Source organism: Oreochromis aureus, linkage group 12, assembly GCF_013358895.1.
Source record: "Oreochromis aureus strain Israel breed Guangdong linkage group 12, ZZ_aureus, whole genome shotgun sequence".
Lineage (NCBI taxonomy): Eukaryota > Metazoa > Chordata > Actinopteri > Cichliformes > Cichlidae > Oreochromis > Oreochromis aureus.
This window is the reverse complement of record NC_052953.1, coordinates 17,316,393-17,336,629: the sequence shown is the minus strand read 5'-3', so window position 1 is coordinate 17,336,629 and position 20,237 is coordinate 17,316,393. Positions and strand designations below refer to the sequence as shown.

The window sequence follows — 20,237 nt, the reverse complement described above, 5'->3', positions numbered from 1 at the left end:
AACACAACAGTTCCTTAAAGGCACTTTATATTGTATGACAAAGACCCTACAATACTGCAGGCTTGTGATTGAAGAGTGAGTATGTGAGTACAACCTCAGATGAACAACATGACATATTACACTGTCATTATTTAACAAAACATTCAAATTGTAGACCCTGTTCTTCTGTAGAACCATTTTCTGTACAACTGTCAGTCTGAGGAATTTTGGCCCAATCTTCCTTACACATTGGGTTCATTTTATTGAGATTTCTGTGTATTCGTTTATACACAGTTCTCTTAACGACCCATAGCATGTTAATCAGATTGAGGTCTGGCCCTTGGGCCTTTTTCAGCACCTTGATTCCTTTCTCTTCTCATTTTGTGGGAAGTCTCATCTGATCAAAGGACGGTGCTCCAGAAGTCTTGGATGTGGTTTGTTCAGATAAAACTTTGCAAACTGAAACCACACTGTCATGTTTTTATAGAGAAGAGGCTTTCTTCAAACTTGGCCACTGTTTCAAACAAGTCATATTTGTTCAGTCTTTTTCTAATTGTGTTGTCATGAACATCAACGCTGATGGAGGACTGTAATGTCTGAGATGTAGCTCTTGGGGTTTTTTGAGCATCTGAGCATTTCACAGTCTGGCTGAGGTAAATATGCTGGGATATGTATTCCTGGGAATATGGGTAACTGTTTGAAAATTACCTTTTAACCCTTGTCAGACTGATCTTAGAGAAGCAACGGTTGCTTCTCTAAGATCATTGCTGATGTCTGTCTTTGGCAATTTGTTAACGCACACCTGAATGCTCCAGACAAATACACTACCTATAACTTGTGCTTTTGTAGAGGTGCTCGCACCTGCTGATGATAAATACATTTGCTCACCATCACCTGGCCACAACTTACCCTCATAATTCATACAGAAGCAGTAAGAGTGTGCTTAGTTTTTCACACACTGACTACATTTTGGGTTAGTTTCCGTTAGATAACACCACAATGTAATATGGCATGTGTTGTTGTTCATCTGAGGCTGTATTTACCTAATTTTAACACCCAGCAAGAACCATATTTTTATGTTCAGACGTGTAAAACCTTAGAACTAAAAGAGAGTGGAGTTTATTTCACTTTCTTTAATATGAGTTCCCCCCCCCCCCCAAAAAAAATTCCAGTTACTTTCCTTTCCTGTGAGGTAAAGAAAAGCAAAATACACTCACAATAGACTCTCGGAGTAAATGTCTGAAAGTCTGACTGAATAATTACTCAGATTGTTTTGTTATTAAAATTTTTACTTAATAATTTTGTGTTGATCATACTCAGCCAGCATAAATAAGTCTATTGATTTATAATTTTTTCTTTCCTTTTCTTAAAAAACAAATGGAGAAGTTAAATCTTATTGGCTCACCAGATCGTCCTCATGTGGTGTTATTACAATCATTTGCCTCAAATCCCCTCAAACCATGAGATTTATGCCACCATATTTGAGACATTTTTACACTAGCTTAGACACTAGCAGGCAGTTATAACGGACGTTGCTTTGCTGTTTCCTCTCTTAGCTTCTTGTGATTGGTTCACTGACCAGCTAATGCCACAAGCGAGGCTCTGATTGGTCAATAGCTGGAAACCAGGTAGTGGGAACAGTAGAGCGCGAGTGTCGTGCTTTCGTCGGTAAGTAGCAATAGTTTGCACAGGAATAAAAAGAAAAAGTACTGCTGCTCACTGCGTTTATATTAAAACACATTTTTTCTTATTTAATGACGATAACTGTATACGCTCAGAAATGTTCTTAATGGTTGTGAAACTCCAGAGACAGCGTGAGTGCTCCGGTAGTTGCACTTTGCACCTACAGGTTTCTTAAATAAACGCGATGGCGTGAAATTGGCCTGCATAACAAATAAGACTGTTGCAAAAAGCAAAATAATTAAGCCTTAAAAATGCATGAAACATATAAGTGAGAGGCAAATCATGTTCACTGAGGAAAGGAGTAGAAAGGGGTTCATTCAGCAGGCAACCGGAGCTGTGCGTCACTGGGAACATTAACGCACAGTCATCAGATACTTGAGAACTACTAGAGGGGTGTAATTGTCTTCTTTTAGGGAAAAGGAATAGGAGTGACGTCGGTCAGACATGCGTCGCTTTTATGTTTGAAGTGCTTACACAGGATGAATACCTGAACCTTCAAAATAAATCCACGTTTCTTTTAAATGTTGGCCCAAAGCACTTCATTGTGGAGAACGTTAGTAGACGTTTTTTTCTCTTTTATAATCTGCATCCATTTTTTGGTCATTATTTTTTTTTTTTCAAATAATGAGTCTTTAGTTTGTAAAGGACTTACTCAATCCATACATGTTTCATCAACTCTAGTTTTTGCATATATTAAAGATAGATGTGATTATTCCCACACTTACATTCTTGAACTCTTCTTATTTCCACAGAGGAGTGCATTCATACTATGCATGCTTGTTTTAATTTGTGCTCCTTACAGTCTCCATCATGGAGAAGCCTCTGTTACCACGAGAGTCTGGCCGGTTCATAGCGGAGCGGAGTCGGGATGTGTTTGTCGAGGATGAAGGAGTGCAGAAGGTGGCGGAGATGCTTTACGGTCTCCGACACAGTGACGAGCTGACAGCCAGTGGCTGGAAGAAAGCAAATCCATTGGCCCCAGCACCCACATCTGACCAGGGGAGTGTACTAACACCCAGGCTATGAAAATATTCTTCATAGTTTACAGTATTGGGCAAAAGTGCTGAGCCATCCTTCATTTCTTCATGTTTTGCTTCCAAGCAGCCAGAGTTTCTTGTAATGTTTTAAAATGGTTTTAAGCAATAGTTCTTCAGTCATTCTGAAGACCTTTCAGAAGGTTATTTTCCATCATTTGTGTTCCCTTCTTTTTATCATGTCTTCATTAATCTTACTCAGTTTCTAAATATCTTTACCATTTTATGGTTTTCTATCAGTCCTCAGTGAATGTCCCTATCTACTGTCTCTGTCTTTGGCGGTACATCAGTTTTCCCTCCAGATGTCAACCTCCGTGTGTTCTCTAGTTTTTCCCTTGGTTATACCTATATATAAGTTAGACCAAGCATTATATCTACTATAGCGCTATGCAGAAGTCCTGAGTCACCCCTCAGTTCTCTATATTTTGCTTCCATAGAGCCATATTTTCTTATAATTTTTGAAGTGCTCTTGGGCAATTCCTTTTTAAGCTGTCTTTGGGCATTGGCTGCTTTTTCACTTCATTTAAGTCCGGTCCTTGTACCTAGCCATTTTCAAAGAAATATTTTGGTTTGGGGATCTCATTAAGATGCCTCCTTGATGGGCTCCCAGGGCAGACCCTGGACTCGCTGGAAAGATTACATGTCTTGGCTGGCTTGGGAGTGACTCAGTGTCGCCCCTCCAGATGAGCTCGAAGAGTGAGGGAAATGTGAGCTTCTCTGCTCAGACTGCTGCCCCCACGATCTGAACCTGGATAAGCAGTAGAAAATGGAAAGATGGTTGTGATTTTTTTTTTTTTTTTTTTAATTTTTGTGGTTAAGCCAATTAACACTGACCTATGAATAATTCAAGCAGAAAAGGGGTACCTAATATAAGGATTAAACTGTTCTGTATCTGGCACTTTGGTACTACAACCATGATGCTCCCATTTGTTTAGTTGAATCTATAACATACAATTTTTGCGTCAACAAGATGATTCCCAAAGAGCTCTTAGCCAAAACCAGACTGAAAATCAGTGGCAACAGTTGTGAAGAATCTAAATTTGACAATTTTGTTCAAATAATCTTCAATATAGGTCAGAAGAAAGGTACAGCCATGAGTCTGAAACCATCTGTAAAACAAGGTGGAGTTTCTGTCATGGTTTGGGGCTGCATTTTGGCCACTGATGTTGGGGATCTTATCAAAATTTTGCTTCCAGAAAGCCATTTAGAAGTGCACCATCAGATTTTGATCCACGGTGCAATACCATCTGGATAGCATATGATTAGCAGCAGCTTCATTTTTTAAACGCACTGCCAATGCAGTAAAATTATACCTGGAAAGAAAAACATGGTCCAGAGCCTGGACCTCAACATTATTGAAACAGTGTGGGATCATCTTGACGGAGAATCAAACAAAGGCAGCCAACATCCAAAGACGAGCTTTGAATGTCCTCCAAGAAGCCTGGAGAACTATTCCTGAAGACTATTTAAGGAAATTACAAGAAAGCTTGTCTAAGAGAGTTAATAAGAATAAAGGTGGTCAGACTTGACCTTCAAAATTGTTAGACTTATACAAACAGGGTGTCAAACCGTTTTTACATCATGGACTACATAATCATTTTTGTTAACATTGTAAAGAAATTTTGCTGTAGTAGAAACCCATCAGGACCTCACTGGGCTTATAAAAATAAATAAATAAAGGACTTAAACTTACACAGAACCATCTGTGAAGTCACAAAAAGCATCCATTTTTTGCTGTGTAAAAAATTGAAAATTATATTGTAAATAGCAAAAAAAATAAACTTTTATTTATATTAATTTGACTAATGTTTAAAACAAAACAATTTTTCTTTTCCGTTTTTGTAGGCCATGGCTTATCAGTAGGAAGACTGGAATGATTCTGTTATTGCTTTTTTGAAATTTCCAAGCCTGACTGGACCCTGTGAAGGCCGTATGTTTAGACCCTGATGTAGTTTAATTTTGGAGAACTTAGTGGTTATTATTGTGAAATTTAAAAAAGAAAAGAAAAAAGGTTTTAAGGGGGGTTTATTTAATAGTTGCAGCTAATCAGGTGGTGAGAATAAATGTTGCTTTACTCTGTTTTACGTTACTATAAATATAAAGTATTAAGGTTTTCAACTGTTGTCTGGACACAATGAAGGATTCATGAAATGATTGTATCTACTGACATCCAGAATTAATCAAAAAGACAGTAGTTGCAGTGGTCTTTGATTATATTTTGTATGGGTACTAATATTGACTAAAACACTAATTTAATACAAATTTTTAAAACCTCAGTGGAGATACCCTGTCTCTTTTGGACAGTGTGTTACAGTATATTCACTTTTCTTTCCTTTTTTTTGTATACTTTCTTAATAATTTGTGCAATTTACCACTGCAGGCGTTGAACTGGGTATTTGTAGTAGACACCATGAACTTTTCCTTTTGGCCAGAGGAAGAAACCCAGCAGTGTGAGGTGACTTATAAAGACACCACATACACAGGCTACATGACCCTGTGTGCTGCCATCACCAGAGCCATGGAAGAAGGTAAGAGTACATACCTGTACATCCACTTAGTTACTATATTATACAGACTTATAGCAGTAGTCAACTCACAGCACTTTCTATTTTAAGGTAAAGACTGTACAGCATTATACATAGAAAGCCAGAAATTTAACATTCCTTGATGAGCATAAACATGAAGGATGGAAATGTCAGATTTCTAAATTGTTTGCCGCTGTGACTGTTTGCAGTAAAGTTACAACCATGCTCTTATCTTTACTTCATACATAATTTTATGTGTTTTAATCCTAGTCTCTGGAGAACAAAATGTATATTTTGATTGTCCCTCTATTCTGTGCAGTTTTGTTATTACCCATTATCGTGTTTGTGCCCTTTATTTGAACTACGACTGCTGGGAAATTGCTTGTAGCTCTGCATGTGCCTGTGCATCATTTATAATTAGCATGAATGACTCCGGATATGAATCAATTATGTCTCATATGGAATAGCTCTCAGTGTGTGGTCGCCATGGCCTTTATAATTACAAGAGATTTTCTCAGAAAAGCACAGGTAGTTTGGCTCCAGTGTGAATCTCGGGGTGGGGGGTTGACAGCGTGAGATCAGAGGAAATTATGTATTTTGAGTCTATTGTGAGAAATGGCCACTGTGAAGTTATATTCTTATTATTGCACACTGAGGGTAGCTCCTGTTTTAAGATTAATCCACCTAGCACCTTCTCTTCTCCACACTCCACAGGTGTACCTATTACTGATCCAAAGTACTTCTCTCAGATGAGCATGGAGGAGTTGGGACGTGTCCTTCGGTCAGACAATGAAACACCCATGCCGATGCTGCGGGAGCGTCACCAGGTTCTGATATTAATACGATATTCAAATAATGATTCAATTGGCCAATATATGGATTTCAGTAATGCTTCAGTTTTGATTTTACTTTGCTTTTTTACTTTCTTTAAATCTAAAAGCTGTCTTTTCACTCAGGGCAGTCTTAGTCTTACAAAATGAAAGGAGTGCTTTTTAAAGCAACAGTGACGGGTTTTTTTGGAAATAAACAAGGTTTTACATTCCTCTATTCAACAGCCTGAATAAGGATGCCGTGTTTTTATATACATCACGGTACATATTCATATTTGGCACATTTTTCTGCCTTTCTTTATATGAAACGTCAAATTTTATTTTGATATTAAGCAAGAAAAGTGATTTTATAGTTCAATTAATTATTGAGTCTGTTAGTTTTGTTACATTTATAAACACAAATTTAAACTGTGGAGCTTTCCACCTGTTACATTTAAAGAAACCACATGCTGAATCTTTTTAACAAGGTGCTGACAGAAGGCGGCCGTGTGCTGCTGGAACATGGTGGAAGCTTCCGCAGTTTTATCAGCCAAGCCGGAAATGACGCCCAGAAGATGGTGGAGCTCATTGTGGAGAAGATCCCCTCGTACAGGGATGAGGCTACATATGAGGTGAGAGTTTAGCAGGATCATTGTACAAATTAGGAACCTTTTCTAATTGGGAATGTGCAAAAAATAAAAGAGACGCCCTGTATTTGCTGCACTCGTTCGGCTTTTCAGAAATGTCAAGTTGGTACAAGAGGAAAGAGTTGGAATGATTAACTTATTTACAGGTTTTAGATACTAGAACAATCACTTATGGTTGAATAGTTCACAGTGAGCAAGCATAAAACTGTAATTTCCCCAAATATTTGGAAAACCGATCTTTTTATTAGTACGGAGCATAAATACATAACTGTGCAGATACTTTGAATTTTCAGCCTAATGATACAGCCTGTATATTGCTTTATAGATTATGCACAATGCATAATACATATTAAATGCATATATGAAATGTATGTGATCAAATATATGCATTTGGAGAATTTAAAATAAATTGTGATGTGAGAGTTCCACCTCCTGGTCAAACACAGTGCAGCAACACTGATGCTGTCAGTTTATTACACAGTCAGAGGAGAGCATTATACTCTATGCACAGACATTATTTCTTTAATTTTATATTTGTGTAAGAACATCTGCCAAATTATGAATATTTATGGCTTAAGGACAAATACAATGTTGATATTTTGTCACCTTCTTGGTTGCTTAAGGGTAAAAGGATCTCATTCTACAAGCGAGCCCAGATTCTTGTGGCAGATTACTGGGGCATCATGGCGGCCAGAGGACAGGGTGACATCATTAACATGGACTGGCTCACCATGTTTGCCGACTACAGGGTTCCTCAGGCGCTTGTCTACTCAGGAGCTCTACGATACTCTGATACGCTGATGCAGGCATTGAAGAACGGTGAGACAGTAGTGTGTGTATGCACTTGTTTCTCTTACTGAAGGTAATATTTCAAATCACGAGATATAATCGCTTTCAGGTGAGCTTCTGTCTTCAGGAGACCGGAGAGAAGTAGAGATCCGAGGTTGTTCCATTTGGTGCGTGGAGCTGATCAAAGACCGTCTCCACAAACTGGTGCAGGAGAGAGATGGACAGCCCTGCAGTGTGAACTCGGTTATCATCGACTTTTACCTGTGGCCTTATGCCAAGCAGCACCACAAAGAGATGGCCCACATTCCCATACACCACACACGCTGTATTTACTATTGATGAGCTGGCTGGCAGCCGTACATACAGGAGGCTGCACTTCTCAGTCTGCCGCTTGCTGGGCTGAAGCCAAGCACATCTCTGTGCCAGGTATACATACAAACAGACTTCTCTTTGGCTGCAGTGGAAACAGCTGTGAAGTGTTAATGCACCGTGTCTGTCTGAGTGGGCACTGCTGTTCATTGCCGGTCTCAAATATGTTGGTCATATTTTCTCACAAACCTCTCGATGTAGAGAAAATGATCATATTATGCCAATCTGCGTATGCTCTGCAAGTATGTAACAGTCTAACAATAAATGATATCCATCAAACTGGAGGAACATTAGAGTACTTTGGTGTTTGATACTGTCTTTCTTTTTTAAAAGGAGTGTAATCAGTAGAGTGTTTTTTAAATTCAGTGTAGTCAGTATTATGCATTTCATGAGTGCAAATGGATAAGCCCGATGTTAACATGCAGCTCTTTTTACTTCTCTTTTTTTTCTTGGTAACATAAAGCCTTTATGGTCACTTCTCTTTTCAGTGAAATATTATTTAATACAAATTATATAGAGGCATCTTACTTTCTGCTCCTCTTTGAAAAGGGAACAGAAAAAAGTGACAGCCTGCACTGAATATAGCAAAAATGTGATGAAAGATGGAAACCTTTCTCAGATGAGAGATTTCTGCAGTCTTCATAATGAAGGAGTACAGATATTGTGTTAAGCTGAATATTGAGAGGCTTAAGCTAAAATTTGAAATAATAATAATAAATTACCTAGCAGATGCAGTCTGCCTGACAGGTATACTGTATTATTAGGATGATAGCATGTGGTATAATAGATTTCATGTATTTTGTTCATGCCAGCTGAATTTGTTAGAGAGGGTGCTGTGCTGCCTGTCCAGTAAGTGATGCAGAGGATGGTCAGGATTACCCATGACCCATGGCACAGTTTGTGCAATGATCTCCTCTCCACCACAGCTAGAATACTGTCCATCTTGCAGCCAATCACAGAGCCAGCCGTCCTGATCAGTTTATCCAGTCTGTTGGTGTCACCAACCCGATGCTGCTCCTCCAGCAAACCACAGTGAGGTAAGCTGTGCTCAGCACAACAAAGTGTAGGAAAAGCTCCAACGTTTTGCTGCACACAATGAAGGATCTCAGTTTCCCTAGGAAACGAGTCTGCTTGTTCCCTTCTTGTAAACACTCCACTTTATCCCAGGACAGACATGGCCTGTTTCACCACACTATACCTTTGAACATGGAAACATTTCTGTTTCAGAATTCTTGTACATTTAAAAGAATACGTATATACCCAGAATGACCACACAAAAAAATAAAACTACACACTCATACTAACCACTAAGCAAATGCCTGTGTAAATAAAACCGCTCTATACCTTTGTAAAATAGAAACAGATTTTTATTAAAAAAACAAAAAAACAACTAAAATCTTTAGAATTGGAGAAGACTCTTGAGTAAGAGCTTCGCAAACTTAAAGAAGTCCGGTTGTCTTAAAAATAGAGTTAAATAACACTTGGTTGGTTGTCTCATACGATCGGTTTCGCTGTATGGCAAATGAAAGCTATCATGTCTTAAAAAGACCTAACAAATCTATAAATCACGTAAATCTCTCAGACTCCCGATGGCGCTGTCGCCTTCACGGCACCGACTTCCATGAGTACTCTTGAACATCCCCACTTCCGGTTTCTTGACGGTGGCGGCAGCGGTTTCCCGGGCAACCGAGGACCGACAACAAACGAGATGGGACGAAGTTTAACCAGAGGGCGACAAGCGATTGCCCGAAAAAAAGTGACCAGGTGTTACCGTGAATTTGTGTTTATTGATTCTTGTTAATATCGAGATAAACAAGTTAAAGAGCTCCTTTAAAGACATCAGAACGTCATGAGCGAAGGGTGTGTGCGGGTGGCGGTCCGTATCCGACCTCTGCTCCCTAAAGAAGTCCTCCACCGCCACAGGGTGTGTGTGCGGGTAGTGCCGGGGACCGGACAGGTGATGGTAGGCGAGGACCGACTCTTCTACTTTGACAACGCGTTTGGACCATCAGTCAGCCAGGATGAGGTGTACGAGTCCTGCGTCCATCGCCTGGTGGAGCGTTTGGTCGACGGCGAAAATGCAACCGTTTTTTGTTACGGGCAGACTGGATCAGGCAAGACGTACACACTGGGTGGAAGGAGCCAAGGTAATGTGAAGTTTAACCAAAAAATGTGGTTAAACTCCAACACAGAGCTTAACCACTCTGTGACTGATAAGTGACTGATAAGTTCAAGGAGTGTTTGTGCTCTCTAAGGCCCATTAATCATCTGAACTTTCTAATTTCATAACCGTAATTCTCTTTTTCCAAAACCTTCCATAGATGAAGAGGGGGGAATTATTGACCGTGCAGCCCAGGATCTGTTCATATACCTGGCGGAGAAGACGAAGGAAAGTGATGTTGTGGATGTCACAGTGAAGGTGTCCTACATTGAGGTGTACAAGGAGGAACTACGAGACCTGTTGCAGCTGCAGACCACCCACAAAGAGCTTCTTATTAGGGAAGATGAGAGGGGAAACACGGGTAATCAACTTTTTCTACCTTTACTTTACTTATATTTTAGTATTCAGAGTGGAAATAAAAAAGTAGAAACCATACACTTTCAGAGATGACAAACTGCATCCTATATTTTCGACCATCCATCTGAGTATCATCCTATTGATAGACCGTTGTGATGTTATTAACACTTATGTATTTCAGGATAAAAAGTTTGAGAGAGCGCACTGGAGAAATCACAAGTACTGCAAAAGATATTATATACTGTGTAATCATTTACAGTCAGCGGCTCTGTGGTGCACCTACTTGTAATAATATGTAAAATTGTTTTCAGCACATTTAATGAGTGAATGATAAATGATCCAGTGAGATTAGGCATTTTGTTCAAATGTCTGCCTACAGGGGAAGCAACAGTCTTGTTTCATTGACTAAAAAGTCTCTTTGTGTGATTCCAGTGGTGGTGGGAGCCAAAGAGGTTGTTATCACCTCAGCAGAGGAGCTGCTCAGCATTGTAGAGATGGGAAATGCTTTGCGGCACACCAGCACCACAGGAATGAACGAGCGCTCCAGTCGCTCTCATACCATCCTCACCCTTCAGGTCGTGTTATCCTGCCACAACAGCAAGAACTCTTCCTTTAAGTCTGTCGACTCCTCTAAGCTCTGTCTGGTTGACCTGGCAGGCTCGGAACGTGCTGGAAAAACTGGGAACACCGGGACACAACTGAAAGAGTCTGCTCATATCAACACAGGCCTGTTTGCACTGGGCAACGTTATCCGTGCACTTTCAGACCAAAGTCGAAATCGGCACAATAACAACTCCGGCAGTGCACACGTACCATACCGTGATGCCAAGATCACTCGACTCCTTCGTGACTCATTAGGAGGCAGCGCCCACACACTAATGGTGGCGTGTGTAAGCCCCTCCCACCACTTTGTAGCTGAGACCCTGGGCGTCCTGCAGTTTGCATCCACCGCCCGATACGTTCAGAACCGTCCAGGAGAAACACCTGGTCGAACAGAGGCTACTACAACCTGGCACCCCAATGATGCTCGACTAGGGGAGCTGGAGTATGAAGTAGAGACACTGAGAGAGCTGTTGAAAGGGAAGGAGAGAGAGGTTGAAACAGAAAGAGCAAAGACTGGTCAGAGATATGAAGAGGCAAGTGACATCAATGCATACTGTCAGACCGGAGTATCTGAACCAGATAGGACAGCAAGCCGAGAGGAAACGTCACAGTACTGTCTGTTGGCAGAGGAAGCTGCTGCTCTGCTTGAGAATATCTCTGGCCCCTCTCCAAGTCCTTCTTTCAGGCAGCGGCTGCAGGATTGGCAGGAGAGACTCAGAGCTGTCAGTCACTCACCTCCAACTCGTATGGAGTGTTCAAAGGAGGAGGGAGACCATTTTGCTCCATTAAACCTCAGAGAAGAGCTAAAAAAATGCCAGGTAACTATAAAAGATTTTAAAAGGGATGTTGCCATTAAGAGATCGCAAACACTTTGATTACAATCAATTGATAAAAAGTAAAGCAAAAAAACTCTGAGATTTTTATTTGGTTGCCTTGAAGTGTAAAAGATGGTTAGTGTCTCCAACATGTGGACATTAAACAACAACAAAGGCATGTAAATGAGCTTGGTGTTTTATTTATATATTACTGTACCCTCTTAGATACCTGTTATTCAGAATAGGAGAAGTGTATTCAGACTGAAATCATTTCAAACTGCTGATGGAATTGCCGTTAAAGAACTGAAGTGTAATATGGATTTTTTTTAAAAACCACAGACATAGCTAATGTAAACTAAGAATGACTGCATCCCGTTTAGATTTGAGGCTGTAGAAAGAAGTAAAGCCATGGGTATATCATTGGTTATTCCTTTGTTTCCGTTACAAGTTGTCAACATTTCGTCTGGAACATCTTATCCTCTGAGAGCTTATGAGAAGATGATGTGAATAAACGCAGCATGGCTCAAATGGATCAAACTGTTTACATAGACAAAAGCCAAGTTGTACAATTTTATAGGCTTGCTATCCTATCCAGTTTCTCTTTTGTATGCTTAGGAAGCTCTCCACATAGACGAGCAACTGTTGGAGCAGAAAGATGGAGAACTGAGACGGGTAAAAGAGGAACTCGAGAAACTCCTTCAAGAGAGGAAAACTCACGTTATGTTGTTAGAGGAAGAAAAGCAGCGATTACGCATACAGGTGAGGAGGAGAACAGTGCAATAAAGAGCTGCTCTGTGATGCAGAAATCAGTATATTTTATTTATGGGAAAAAAATTAAAAGATGAATTTAATGCATGTCTGCTGTGTTATCATTTGTTCTGTAAATGTGCGCCTCTGTGCAAATGTTTAGACAGAACAACTGGTGAACCAGCAGATAATGATTGATCGCCTTCGTGGCGAACTCATGACCTTTCGGAGGACAGCCTCAGGGGCAACAGTGGAAGTGGGGGGGTCTGAGTACTCAGGCAAGAGACCCCACAGTGTCCCTCTGATCACACACAGCTGCATGTGGAGGCCTCCCAGGAAGGTAGGAAGCGGTGGGTAGTGTGTGGGTTAGGTTGATGTCCATAAGTGAGGGGTTTTTTTTGATGTTGTTGTTTTTGTTTGGTCTGTTATAATGTTTTTTTTTTTTTGTGACTTTTATTATCTGTGATACTAAAAAATGTGCCTGTGCCTTCTAGATTCACTCCAGTCCACCAGCCTATACACTGGAGAGGGTAATGGCAGCTTTTAAAATACATGGCCAACTCCTGCTGGCTGAAATCGAGGAAAAAGATGACGTGTACTGCCCGCTCTTAAAACAACAGGCAGAGAGCAAAGATGGCAGACCAGAGATGGAGGAAGAGGATGAGAATGACACATTTATGTGCAGAACGAGATTTAGGTGAGAGCATCGTTCTTTTTTTGTGCAAACATCAGTAATAAGTTTCAAGTAACTTACACTCCAAATGCTGACTTAACTAATTTAACTAATTTAACTACATGTAAATTTTCCATGCAATTCTGTTACATAAATACAGTGCAATATGCAAAATTTAATGGTTAAATGAAATTTACATGATTGGTATAGAATCCCTAATGATTAATTATTTGAATAAATAAACTTTTGATTTTATATATTTAAGCTGCATTTTATTCAAAACTATTGCTTCATTTTTATTGAGGCTGAAGAATCTTTTTTAGTGTATTCTGCTAAAGAAGAATTCCAAAAAATCTGAGTCATTAAATCATTTATTCATGTCTAAGGCAATGTAAGCTAAATATGTAGTGCAAGGATGGACTTTGAAGAAGTAAAAAGTTGTTGTTCTTCAGATGCTGTTGCATTTATTCCACGCTGCTGTTGCACTTTGCAGAGCAGTTCTGGAAGAAAGGCTGCATAGTGTGTTGTGTGTACTTGAAAATCCAGCGACACGCTGCAATTTTGCTGTCAAGGATGACTGCATATTGTGCTGCTAGGCAGCGACCTGTTCAGACAACAAACCACTCTTCACTTGGTTTGTGCAGCCAAGCAGACATCTCACAAAGGCAAAAACATCTAATGTCAAGTTTCTCTTTTTATTCTTTTAGATTTTTTTCGCTTTCTCTGCAGGTTTGAACCGGCAGCTAAAGCAAGTTTTGCACTTTTTAAAGTAACCCTCCTGGTTTAATCATCTTCCTGCGTTTGGCACATATAATGAAATAAGGAGTCACCGCGTGATCCTGAATTGGATGAATGAATCTGTTTGCCTCATCAATTGTCAGTGAAGGACATTAAACTGTATGGAAAGTGTTTATTTGAAGAGTGTGAGAGGATTTTAATTGAAGCAAATCTCTATATAACGCTGGGATGTCAAACTCATTTTACATCGAGGGCCACATCCAGACCCACTTTGATCTTAAGTGGATGAGTGAAGCTTTCTGTTAGTGTAAAGCTTTTTAATGACATATTTAATCCATGATATATCTTATATAGCATGTCTCAGTTTTTCTACATAAAGAAAATGTGTAAAATACAGAAAAGGTTCTGGTAGATCACTGTCCAGACTGTCCTGTAGTTTTAAAACCTAAAGTTTTTGCTGATTGATGGTCTGGCCCCCAGACCATATGTTTGACACCTCTGATATATGGTATCATATTGTATGTACTGTAAAATTTTTCCCTTCTGTGTGTATTATAGGCCTGATTGGTGTTTTGGAAATGTTTCAGGTGTTTGATTTACTAAGTCAAACTTTGATTCAGAAAACCTCAGTATAAAGTTAATGTCAAACGATGTCCGTGGACTAATATAATGACTTTTCTGCAGGCGTTTTTTAAACCAAACATGGAACAATCGGCAGAAAAAAACAGCTCTGAAAGAGAAAAACGCAGAAGCAAATCACACATGTGGTGGAAAACCAGGACTACAGCAGCCTCAGAGAGCCACAGGTACACTTTACATGCACTCTGTTTTGCACTTGTCTGTAGGCTTGTCCTTTTCTATAGTGATGGCTTTCTGCCTTAGAACCTTTCTGTGACATTCTCAGCTATTTTTTTCTAGCCATCAAGGAAAACCAGCTCAAGCAAAGATCTACGAGGAAAGCAAGAATAAGAGCAAGCGCTGCTGAGAGAAGGATCCGAGATCTGTCAATCAACATGCGCATGAAGGAGGAGCTCATCAAAGAGCTTGAGCAAACTGGTGTGTTTAGATAATGTCATACTTTGCATTCTGCTCTATGCTAAGTGAGGAACTATTGAAGCCTCTGGATTTATTGGTGTATCGAAGGAAGTATGAAAAGCTTTATAACCAGAACGTCCTGCAGCTTCCCGAAGCATCATTAGAAATTCAGAGATGACAATGACAACAAGATTGTAATGATTAACTTACTATACACAAGCTTATCCACGACATGCCTAAGCTGATCATCTCAGAGTCATGTTTTGAAGTAATGACAGTGTATTTCTCTCATGCTCAGGCTGATTCTTGTCTACCCTAGATTATTTTGACTTTTGAACTGAAAACCTGACAAATTTATTCATGTTATCTATTATTTTAAACAGTACATGCATCTCTAAGTGTGTGCTTTTGTGTAGTAGACAAGGAAACTCAGTCTTTGGAAACACGTGACAGGCAAACTGAGGACGGCAGAGAAGCCGACGTGTTTGCAAGACTTTCCCTGCAGAGCCGGCAGGTCAGAGCGGAGATGTATCACAGCCTGCAGCACATGAGAGCGCAGAGAGCACAGCTTCAGAGCAGCCTGAGAGAGACCAGTGAGAATAACAGAGAAGTCCAACAAAATGAAAATGAGGTTAGATGTACAGATTATTTTAAACTACAATAAAAAAAAAGAGATGAACTTATTAAACTGGTTTTTGTGTGAGCATTTTTGCCTTGTTGGTTCAAATACTTGATGGGGCAAAATGAGCAATACCAAGGGAAAATAGTTAATAATTAGAAAAAAATTCCACTTTACAAAGAAACAATAGAGTTTTTTCACAGTTTTACAAAATGGTAAAAACATCCATACACCTAACCTTTTCTCACTTTCATATTTATCTTTGCTTAACTAAAGTTTAAATATGAGTCAGCTTTTATAATCTTCACATAAAAGCAGTTTGACCTTTATCCTATAGAACCTTAATGTATTTAAACCTATCAGAAAATGGAGGAATAATATAATAATGTGATCACCTGAAAACTGTTTTATCATTAAGAGAAGCATCAGATTTGAACAATATATGACATATATGGGGGTGGGGTGGGGGTGGGGTGTTGTTTTTTGTTTGTTTGTTTCCAAGATGCAGGACAAAGCGTTATAAAAATAGCTTTGTCCCCGTTGCTGTCACTGAATTAAATAAGAACTGTTTTTGTTTTTGATTCGAAATATTATATTACTATATGTGTGCTACAGTGAGCTTTATATATTTACTAGGTATGTGTGTTTTTAAAGGGATGCCAAATGCTGTCATTTTTCTGTAAAGCAAATTTACCTTGCCTTTGGGTATAAATAAAGTTACCTTGACCTTGACCTTGACCTTGTTTGTTTTTACAGGAGCAAATTGCTGGAGTTTCAACTGTATATAACCTGTATAAGTTAGAGGACACAAATGAACAGGTAAAACATTGTTCTTGTTCCCCTGAAATAGTCATTTGGACAGTGCCTTTAGTTTAGTTTAGTTTAGTTTAGTTTAGTTTAGTTTAGTTTAGTTTAGTTTAGTTTAGGAAACTGCAGGTATTAATCTTCTTACAGTGTTTTAGGGTCTACCTTTGTCGTGTCTTCATCAATCTCTTTTTTTTGGCCCTTGTGCCCCTTCCTTTCCTCTTTTCCTTCCTTCTTCTCCCTCCCTCACCTTCTCACTGTAGCTGTGTGTCAGTAGTTGGCTGGAGGAGGAAGAGGAGCATGTTCTTCAGAAGAGAGCAGAGCTGAATGAGCTGGAGGAGGAGCTGAAGAGGAGAGAGGAGGTTCTCATTCACAGGGAGGCGTGTGTGCGACAGAAAAGCAAATTAGAGACCAAGAAGCTGTGCTCCAGTCAGGTCAGACTGTGTTTGCTATGGTTTAATTTAAATACTATCACAAGTCACTTTATTAATTACAGTAAAAAATTAGGTGGACACCTATAAATGGTAGAATTAGGAGGTTTATTATCAATTGTTTTTCAGGCTCTGAGTCAGGACCTGCTGCACGTGTCGATGCAGTTGGAGTCGCTGGAGAAGCAGCTACAGAGGAGGAAGGCAGGAGTTACCATGGAGGAACTGGAGAAAGAGAGAGACATGCTTAAAGAAAGAAGAGACGCTCTGGACGCCCAGCTGAATGACAACCAAGTGCTCAGTGTGGAGGTCAGAACAAAGGGAGTGTTGTATATATGGTGTAAATTTGACCACGATGTATTTCTGGTACAGGTTTAGGTGAAGTGATGTGTGTGTGTCGTCATGTAGGAGACGCATTGCCTTCTCCAGCTGGAAGAAGCTATTGAAGCTCTGGATGCAGCACTTGAGTTTAAAAACCGCTCGATCCAGGACAAACAGAAGAAGCTGTCGGCCACAAACTTTTCTTTGCATCAGTCACAAAACGCTGAACCCACCCAACTCTGTGATGTCACCAGAAAACTTATGGGCCTGTCACTGCCTGAGGCGCTGGAGCTGCTTGTGAAATATTTCAACAAGGTAATGAAAATACTTGCATACATATGTATATACACAATATTCTGCTTTGCATATAAAGCACATGCATTCTCCTTTCTCTATGTTAGATATAGAACTAACATATGCATTAGTTCTGTATCTTGTTCCGTCTTCAAATCCTCTATTAATTTTCTTCCTTTTCTTTCCCATCATCTCAGATTTTGATAAAAACTTGTTAAATTACCTGTAAAAAGTGATTTTACGGTGCTCATACAGAATCTGAAAGCTCTCTTTTTCTCTTTCTGTTTCAGTCCATCATTTTTATGTTTCACATTATCTCCTTCTCTATCTTCAACCCATCTTCAATCCATCTTTCTCCACCCCCCCTGCAGTTGGACCATTTCTGCTGAGAAATACAGCTGCAGGATATCCTTTTTTCTAATAAGTTTACTCACCTCTGTTTCACTTCGCATGTGGTTCAGTGGTGTACCACTATTGCACCACTATTGCTCACTTCTGCCAAGTGCTTTCTCATAGTAGGTTGTGTGATTGTTGCTGTTTTCCCTCTGACATCATTGTGTATTGTAGCGTAGTGTCCCTAAAATATAAAGAGATCAAAAGGAGGCAATAAGGGCGGTTCGGGTTTCTGACTAGGATGCCTCCTGCGTGCCTCCAAGGTAAGGTTTTTTTGGGCATGTCCTATTGGGAGGAGGGCAGATCCAGGACATGCTGGAGAAATTACATCTCTCACCTTGCTTGGGAATGCACTGGAGAGAGAAGTTTGGGAGCCTGCTGCCCCTGCAGCCCAGATTTGAAAAAGCAGCAGAGGACAGTCGGACAGATGAACGTGTGGATGAATGGATAGCCTTACTTACTACAGTATTTTATCATCACCTTATCAGAAAGTTTATCATCCTTTTAGGTTGTTTGTCTTCGAGAGACAGAGCGCCATCTACATTTGCACTGTGAAGAGCTGGAACTTCAGGCAGAAGAGCAAAAGATGGCGCTGAGAGAGATGGAGGCTGCCATGCAGCGTCTGACCCTGGATACAGATCGCAGGCTCACCCAGCAACACAGAGATCACCAGTACAACATCCAGCTGCTGCTGCAGAAACTTAAAGGTGAGGAAGTTTGCAGAGCCTGGATTTGAACTTGAACTTGTTTTATGACACTTGGTTTCACAGTATGTCTGCATATGTGTTCAGAGGGTGCTCCAGGAGAGGCAGAACAGGCAATGCAAGACAGACTGCAGCATCTGGAGAAAGAGCTTTACTTCTACAAAAGCACCAGCCGGCAGCTCAAAAAGAAACTCAGAGTGATCCTCGGTGATTCATTGCAGCCTAATGATCAGCCTTCTTGCCCACAGGAGCACAAACCTATGCAAAAGATGCAGATTTCTTCAAGTTCAAGTGAAGCCCAAACTCATCCTGAGGAGGTTCAAACACGGACACATATTGTAACAACATACAAAAAAATACATGCAGAGAAAATGGACAAAAAGATGCACAACGATTTCTGTATGAACAGAAATGAAAACCAAACCAAGTGCCCTTCTTCTTCTTCTGACCGCCAAACCCTCAAAAAGACAAAAATGCCAGAATACACCCAAATGCTCACACCGTCCCTGGGGAGGAGAGTAAGAGATGAGTCTGGGGAAGGTTTGGAGATGACACCAGTCCGTTTGTGTCGCAGGGATCTGAAGCAGATCACTCCAGCTGACCTGCAGTTCTCTGGTTCTACCACTGGGAGGCGACCGTCTGCTGTAGGTACAAGCACTGAGTCAATCGTGGAGGACTCTATAGAAGTCCTCAGAAACAGTGACAGGTGATGTATTTATGGAGATGTCAGGAACAGTTTCTGTAGTAGATATAAAGCTGTTTGATGTTGTAAGGCACTCAATACAATGACTTAATGGGGTTTTAGAGTTCAGGCCAGAAGAATTTAAATTTCTTGTAACAGTAATTATTTTTGTTTTCCTGTTTTATTTCACCTTTCTACAACAGCACCATCATAAAAAATAAGAACTGCAAACTGTTGACCTGGAGAGATGATGCAGTAAAATCTCATTACTCTCATTACTCCTTTTATTTGTCTTCCACTGTGGTTATAAATTTTTATCCTACAAGGTTTTGTTCCTCCCACATATTTTTTTGGGGGGGGGGGTTCTAATCCTTTCAAGTTTTCAAATGTCTTAAATCATAAATGTGTCATGAATGTGTCATAAATATGTCGGCGCTTTTCTTGTATTTCTATATATCATCTTATACTTATCATCATCCATATCCATTACACTGATGCAAAGTCAGTCAGCAAGCTGGAACATACTCGTAAAACGTAGACGGTTTTCATTAATTAATTAAAGCAATTTTGTTCATGAAGCACTATCTTTCATCCTTCATTGTGAATGCTTAAGGTTTAATATGCTGCACTGTTGCAGTAATATAAAGCTTTTTGATGCAAACTTTGTGTGCACTTTATATATGTAGTTTTATGTTGATTGCTGTGTAAATTATTATTTTTTTATATTGGTTCACTCTTTTCACAATCTAATTTATTAAACACTAAAATGCTCACCTCACTGTAATGTTTTGATTGTCTGGGCTTATTACAACCTGATTTTGGCTTGAGGGTGCTGTGATCTTTCTCTTCTTGTACATTTTATACACTAGTAATTAAAAAAACTTGCAAATGCTGTCACTATTTTTTAACATGCAATAAAACCAACATACTTGACAATGAAATGTATAAACTAAGAGCATTAGAATTAAGGGGCAATTACTTTTGCAGGTAGGTTTGGATAGTTCTTTTCTTAATAAATGAAATCAACC

General features: G+C 39.8%; 2 protein-coding genes across 5 annotated transcripts; both read left to right on the top strand.

Annotated features, from left to right (window-relative positions):
- Nucleotides 1–1,538: 1,538 nt before the first annotated feature.
- On the top strand, nt 1,539–8,133 carry c12h9orf64 (chromosome 12 C9orf64 homolog). Its single transcript, XM_031760312.2, has 7 exons — nt 1,539–1,647; nt 2,465–2,661; nt 5,077–5,224; nt 5,936–6,048; nt 6,519–6,662; nt 7,301–7,496; nt 7,576–8,133. Exons 2-7 carry the CDS (start codon nt 2,473–2,475, stop codon nt 7,803–7,805), a joined length of 1,020 nt encoding a protein of 339 aa, XP_031616172.1. The 5' UTR covers nt 1,539–1,647; nt 2,465–2,472; the 3' UTR covers nt 7,806–8,133.
- A 1,376-nt stretch (nt 8,134–9,509) lies between these two features.
- On the top strand, nt 9,510–19,987 carry LOC116336436 (kinesin-like protein KIF27). Of its 4 annotated transcripts, none has more exons than XM_039620379.1 (15): nt 9,510–9,982; nt 10,157–10,357; nt 10,786–11,774; nt 12,387–12,530; nt 12,682–12,858; nt 13,013–13,215; nt 14,614–14,735; nt 14,848–14,985; nt 15,384–15,595; nt 16,340–16,402; nt 16,651–16,821; nt 16,948–17,124; nt 17,224–17,451; nt 18,332–18,530; nt 18,615–19,987. In XM_039620379.1, the coding sequence occupies exons 1-15, from the start codon at nt 9,685–9,687 to the stop codon at nt 19,235–19,237; spliced, it is 3,945 nt and encodes a 1,314-aa protein (XP_039476313.1). In that variant the 5' UTR covers nt 9,510–9,684; the 3' UTR covers nt 19,238–19,987. The 4 variants fall into 4 exon arrangements, with proteins under 4 accessions (XP_039476313.1, XP_039476312.1, XP_039476314.1 ...); XM_039620378.1 differs by having other exon boundaries at nt 15,381–15,595; XM_039620380.1 differs by lacking the exon at nt 12,682–12,858 and having other exon boundaries at nt 15,381–15,595.
- Nucleotides 19,988–20,237: the final 250 nt, after the last annotated feature.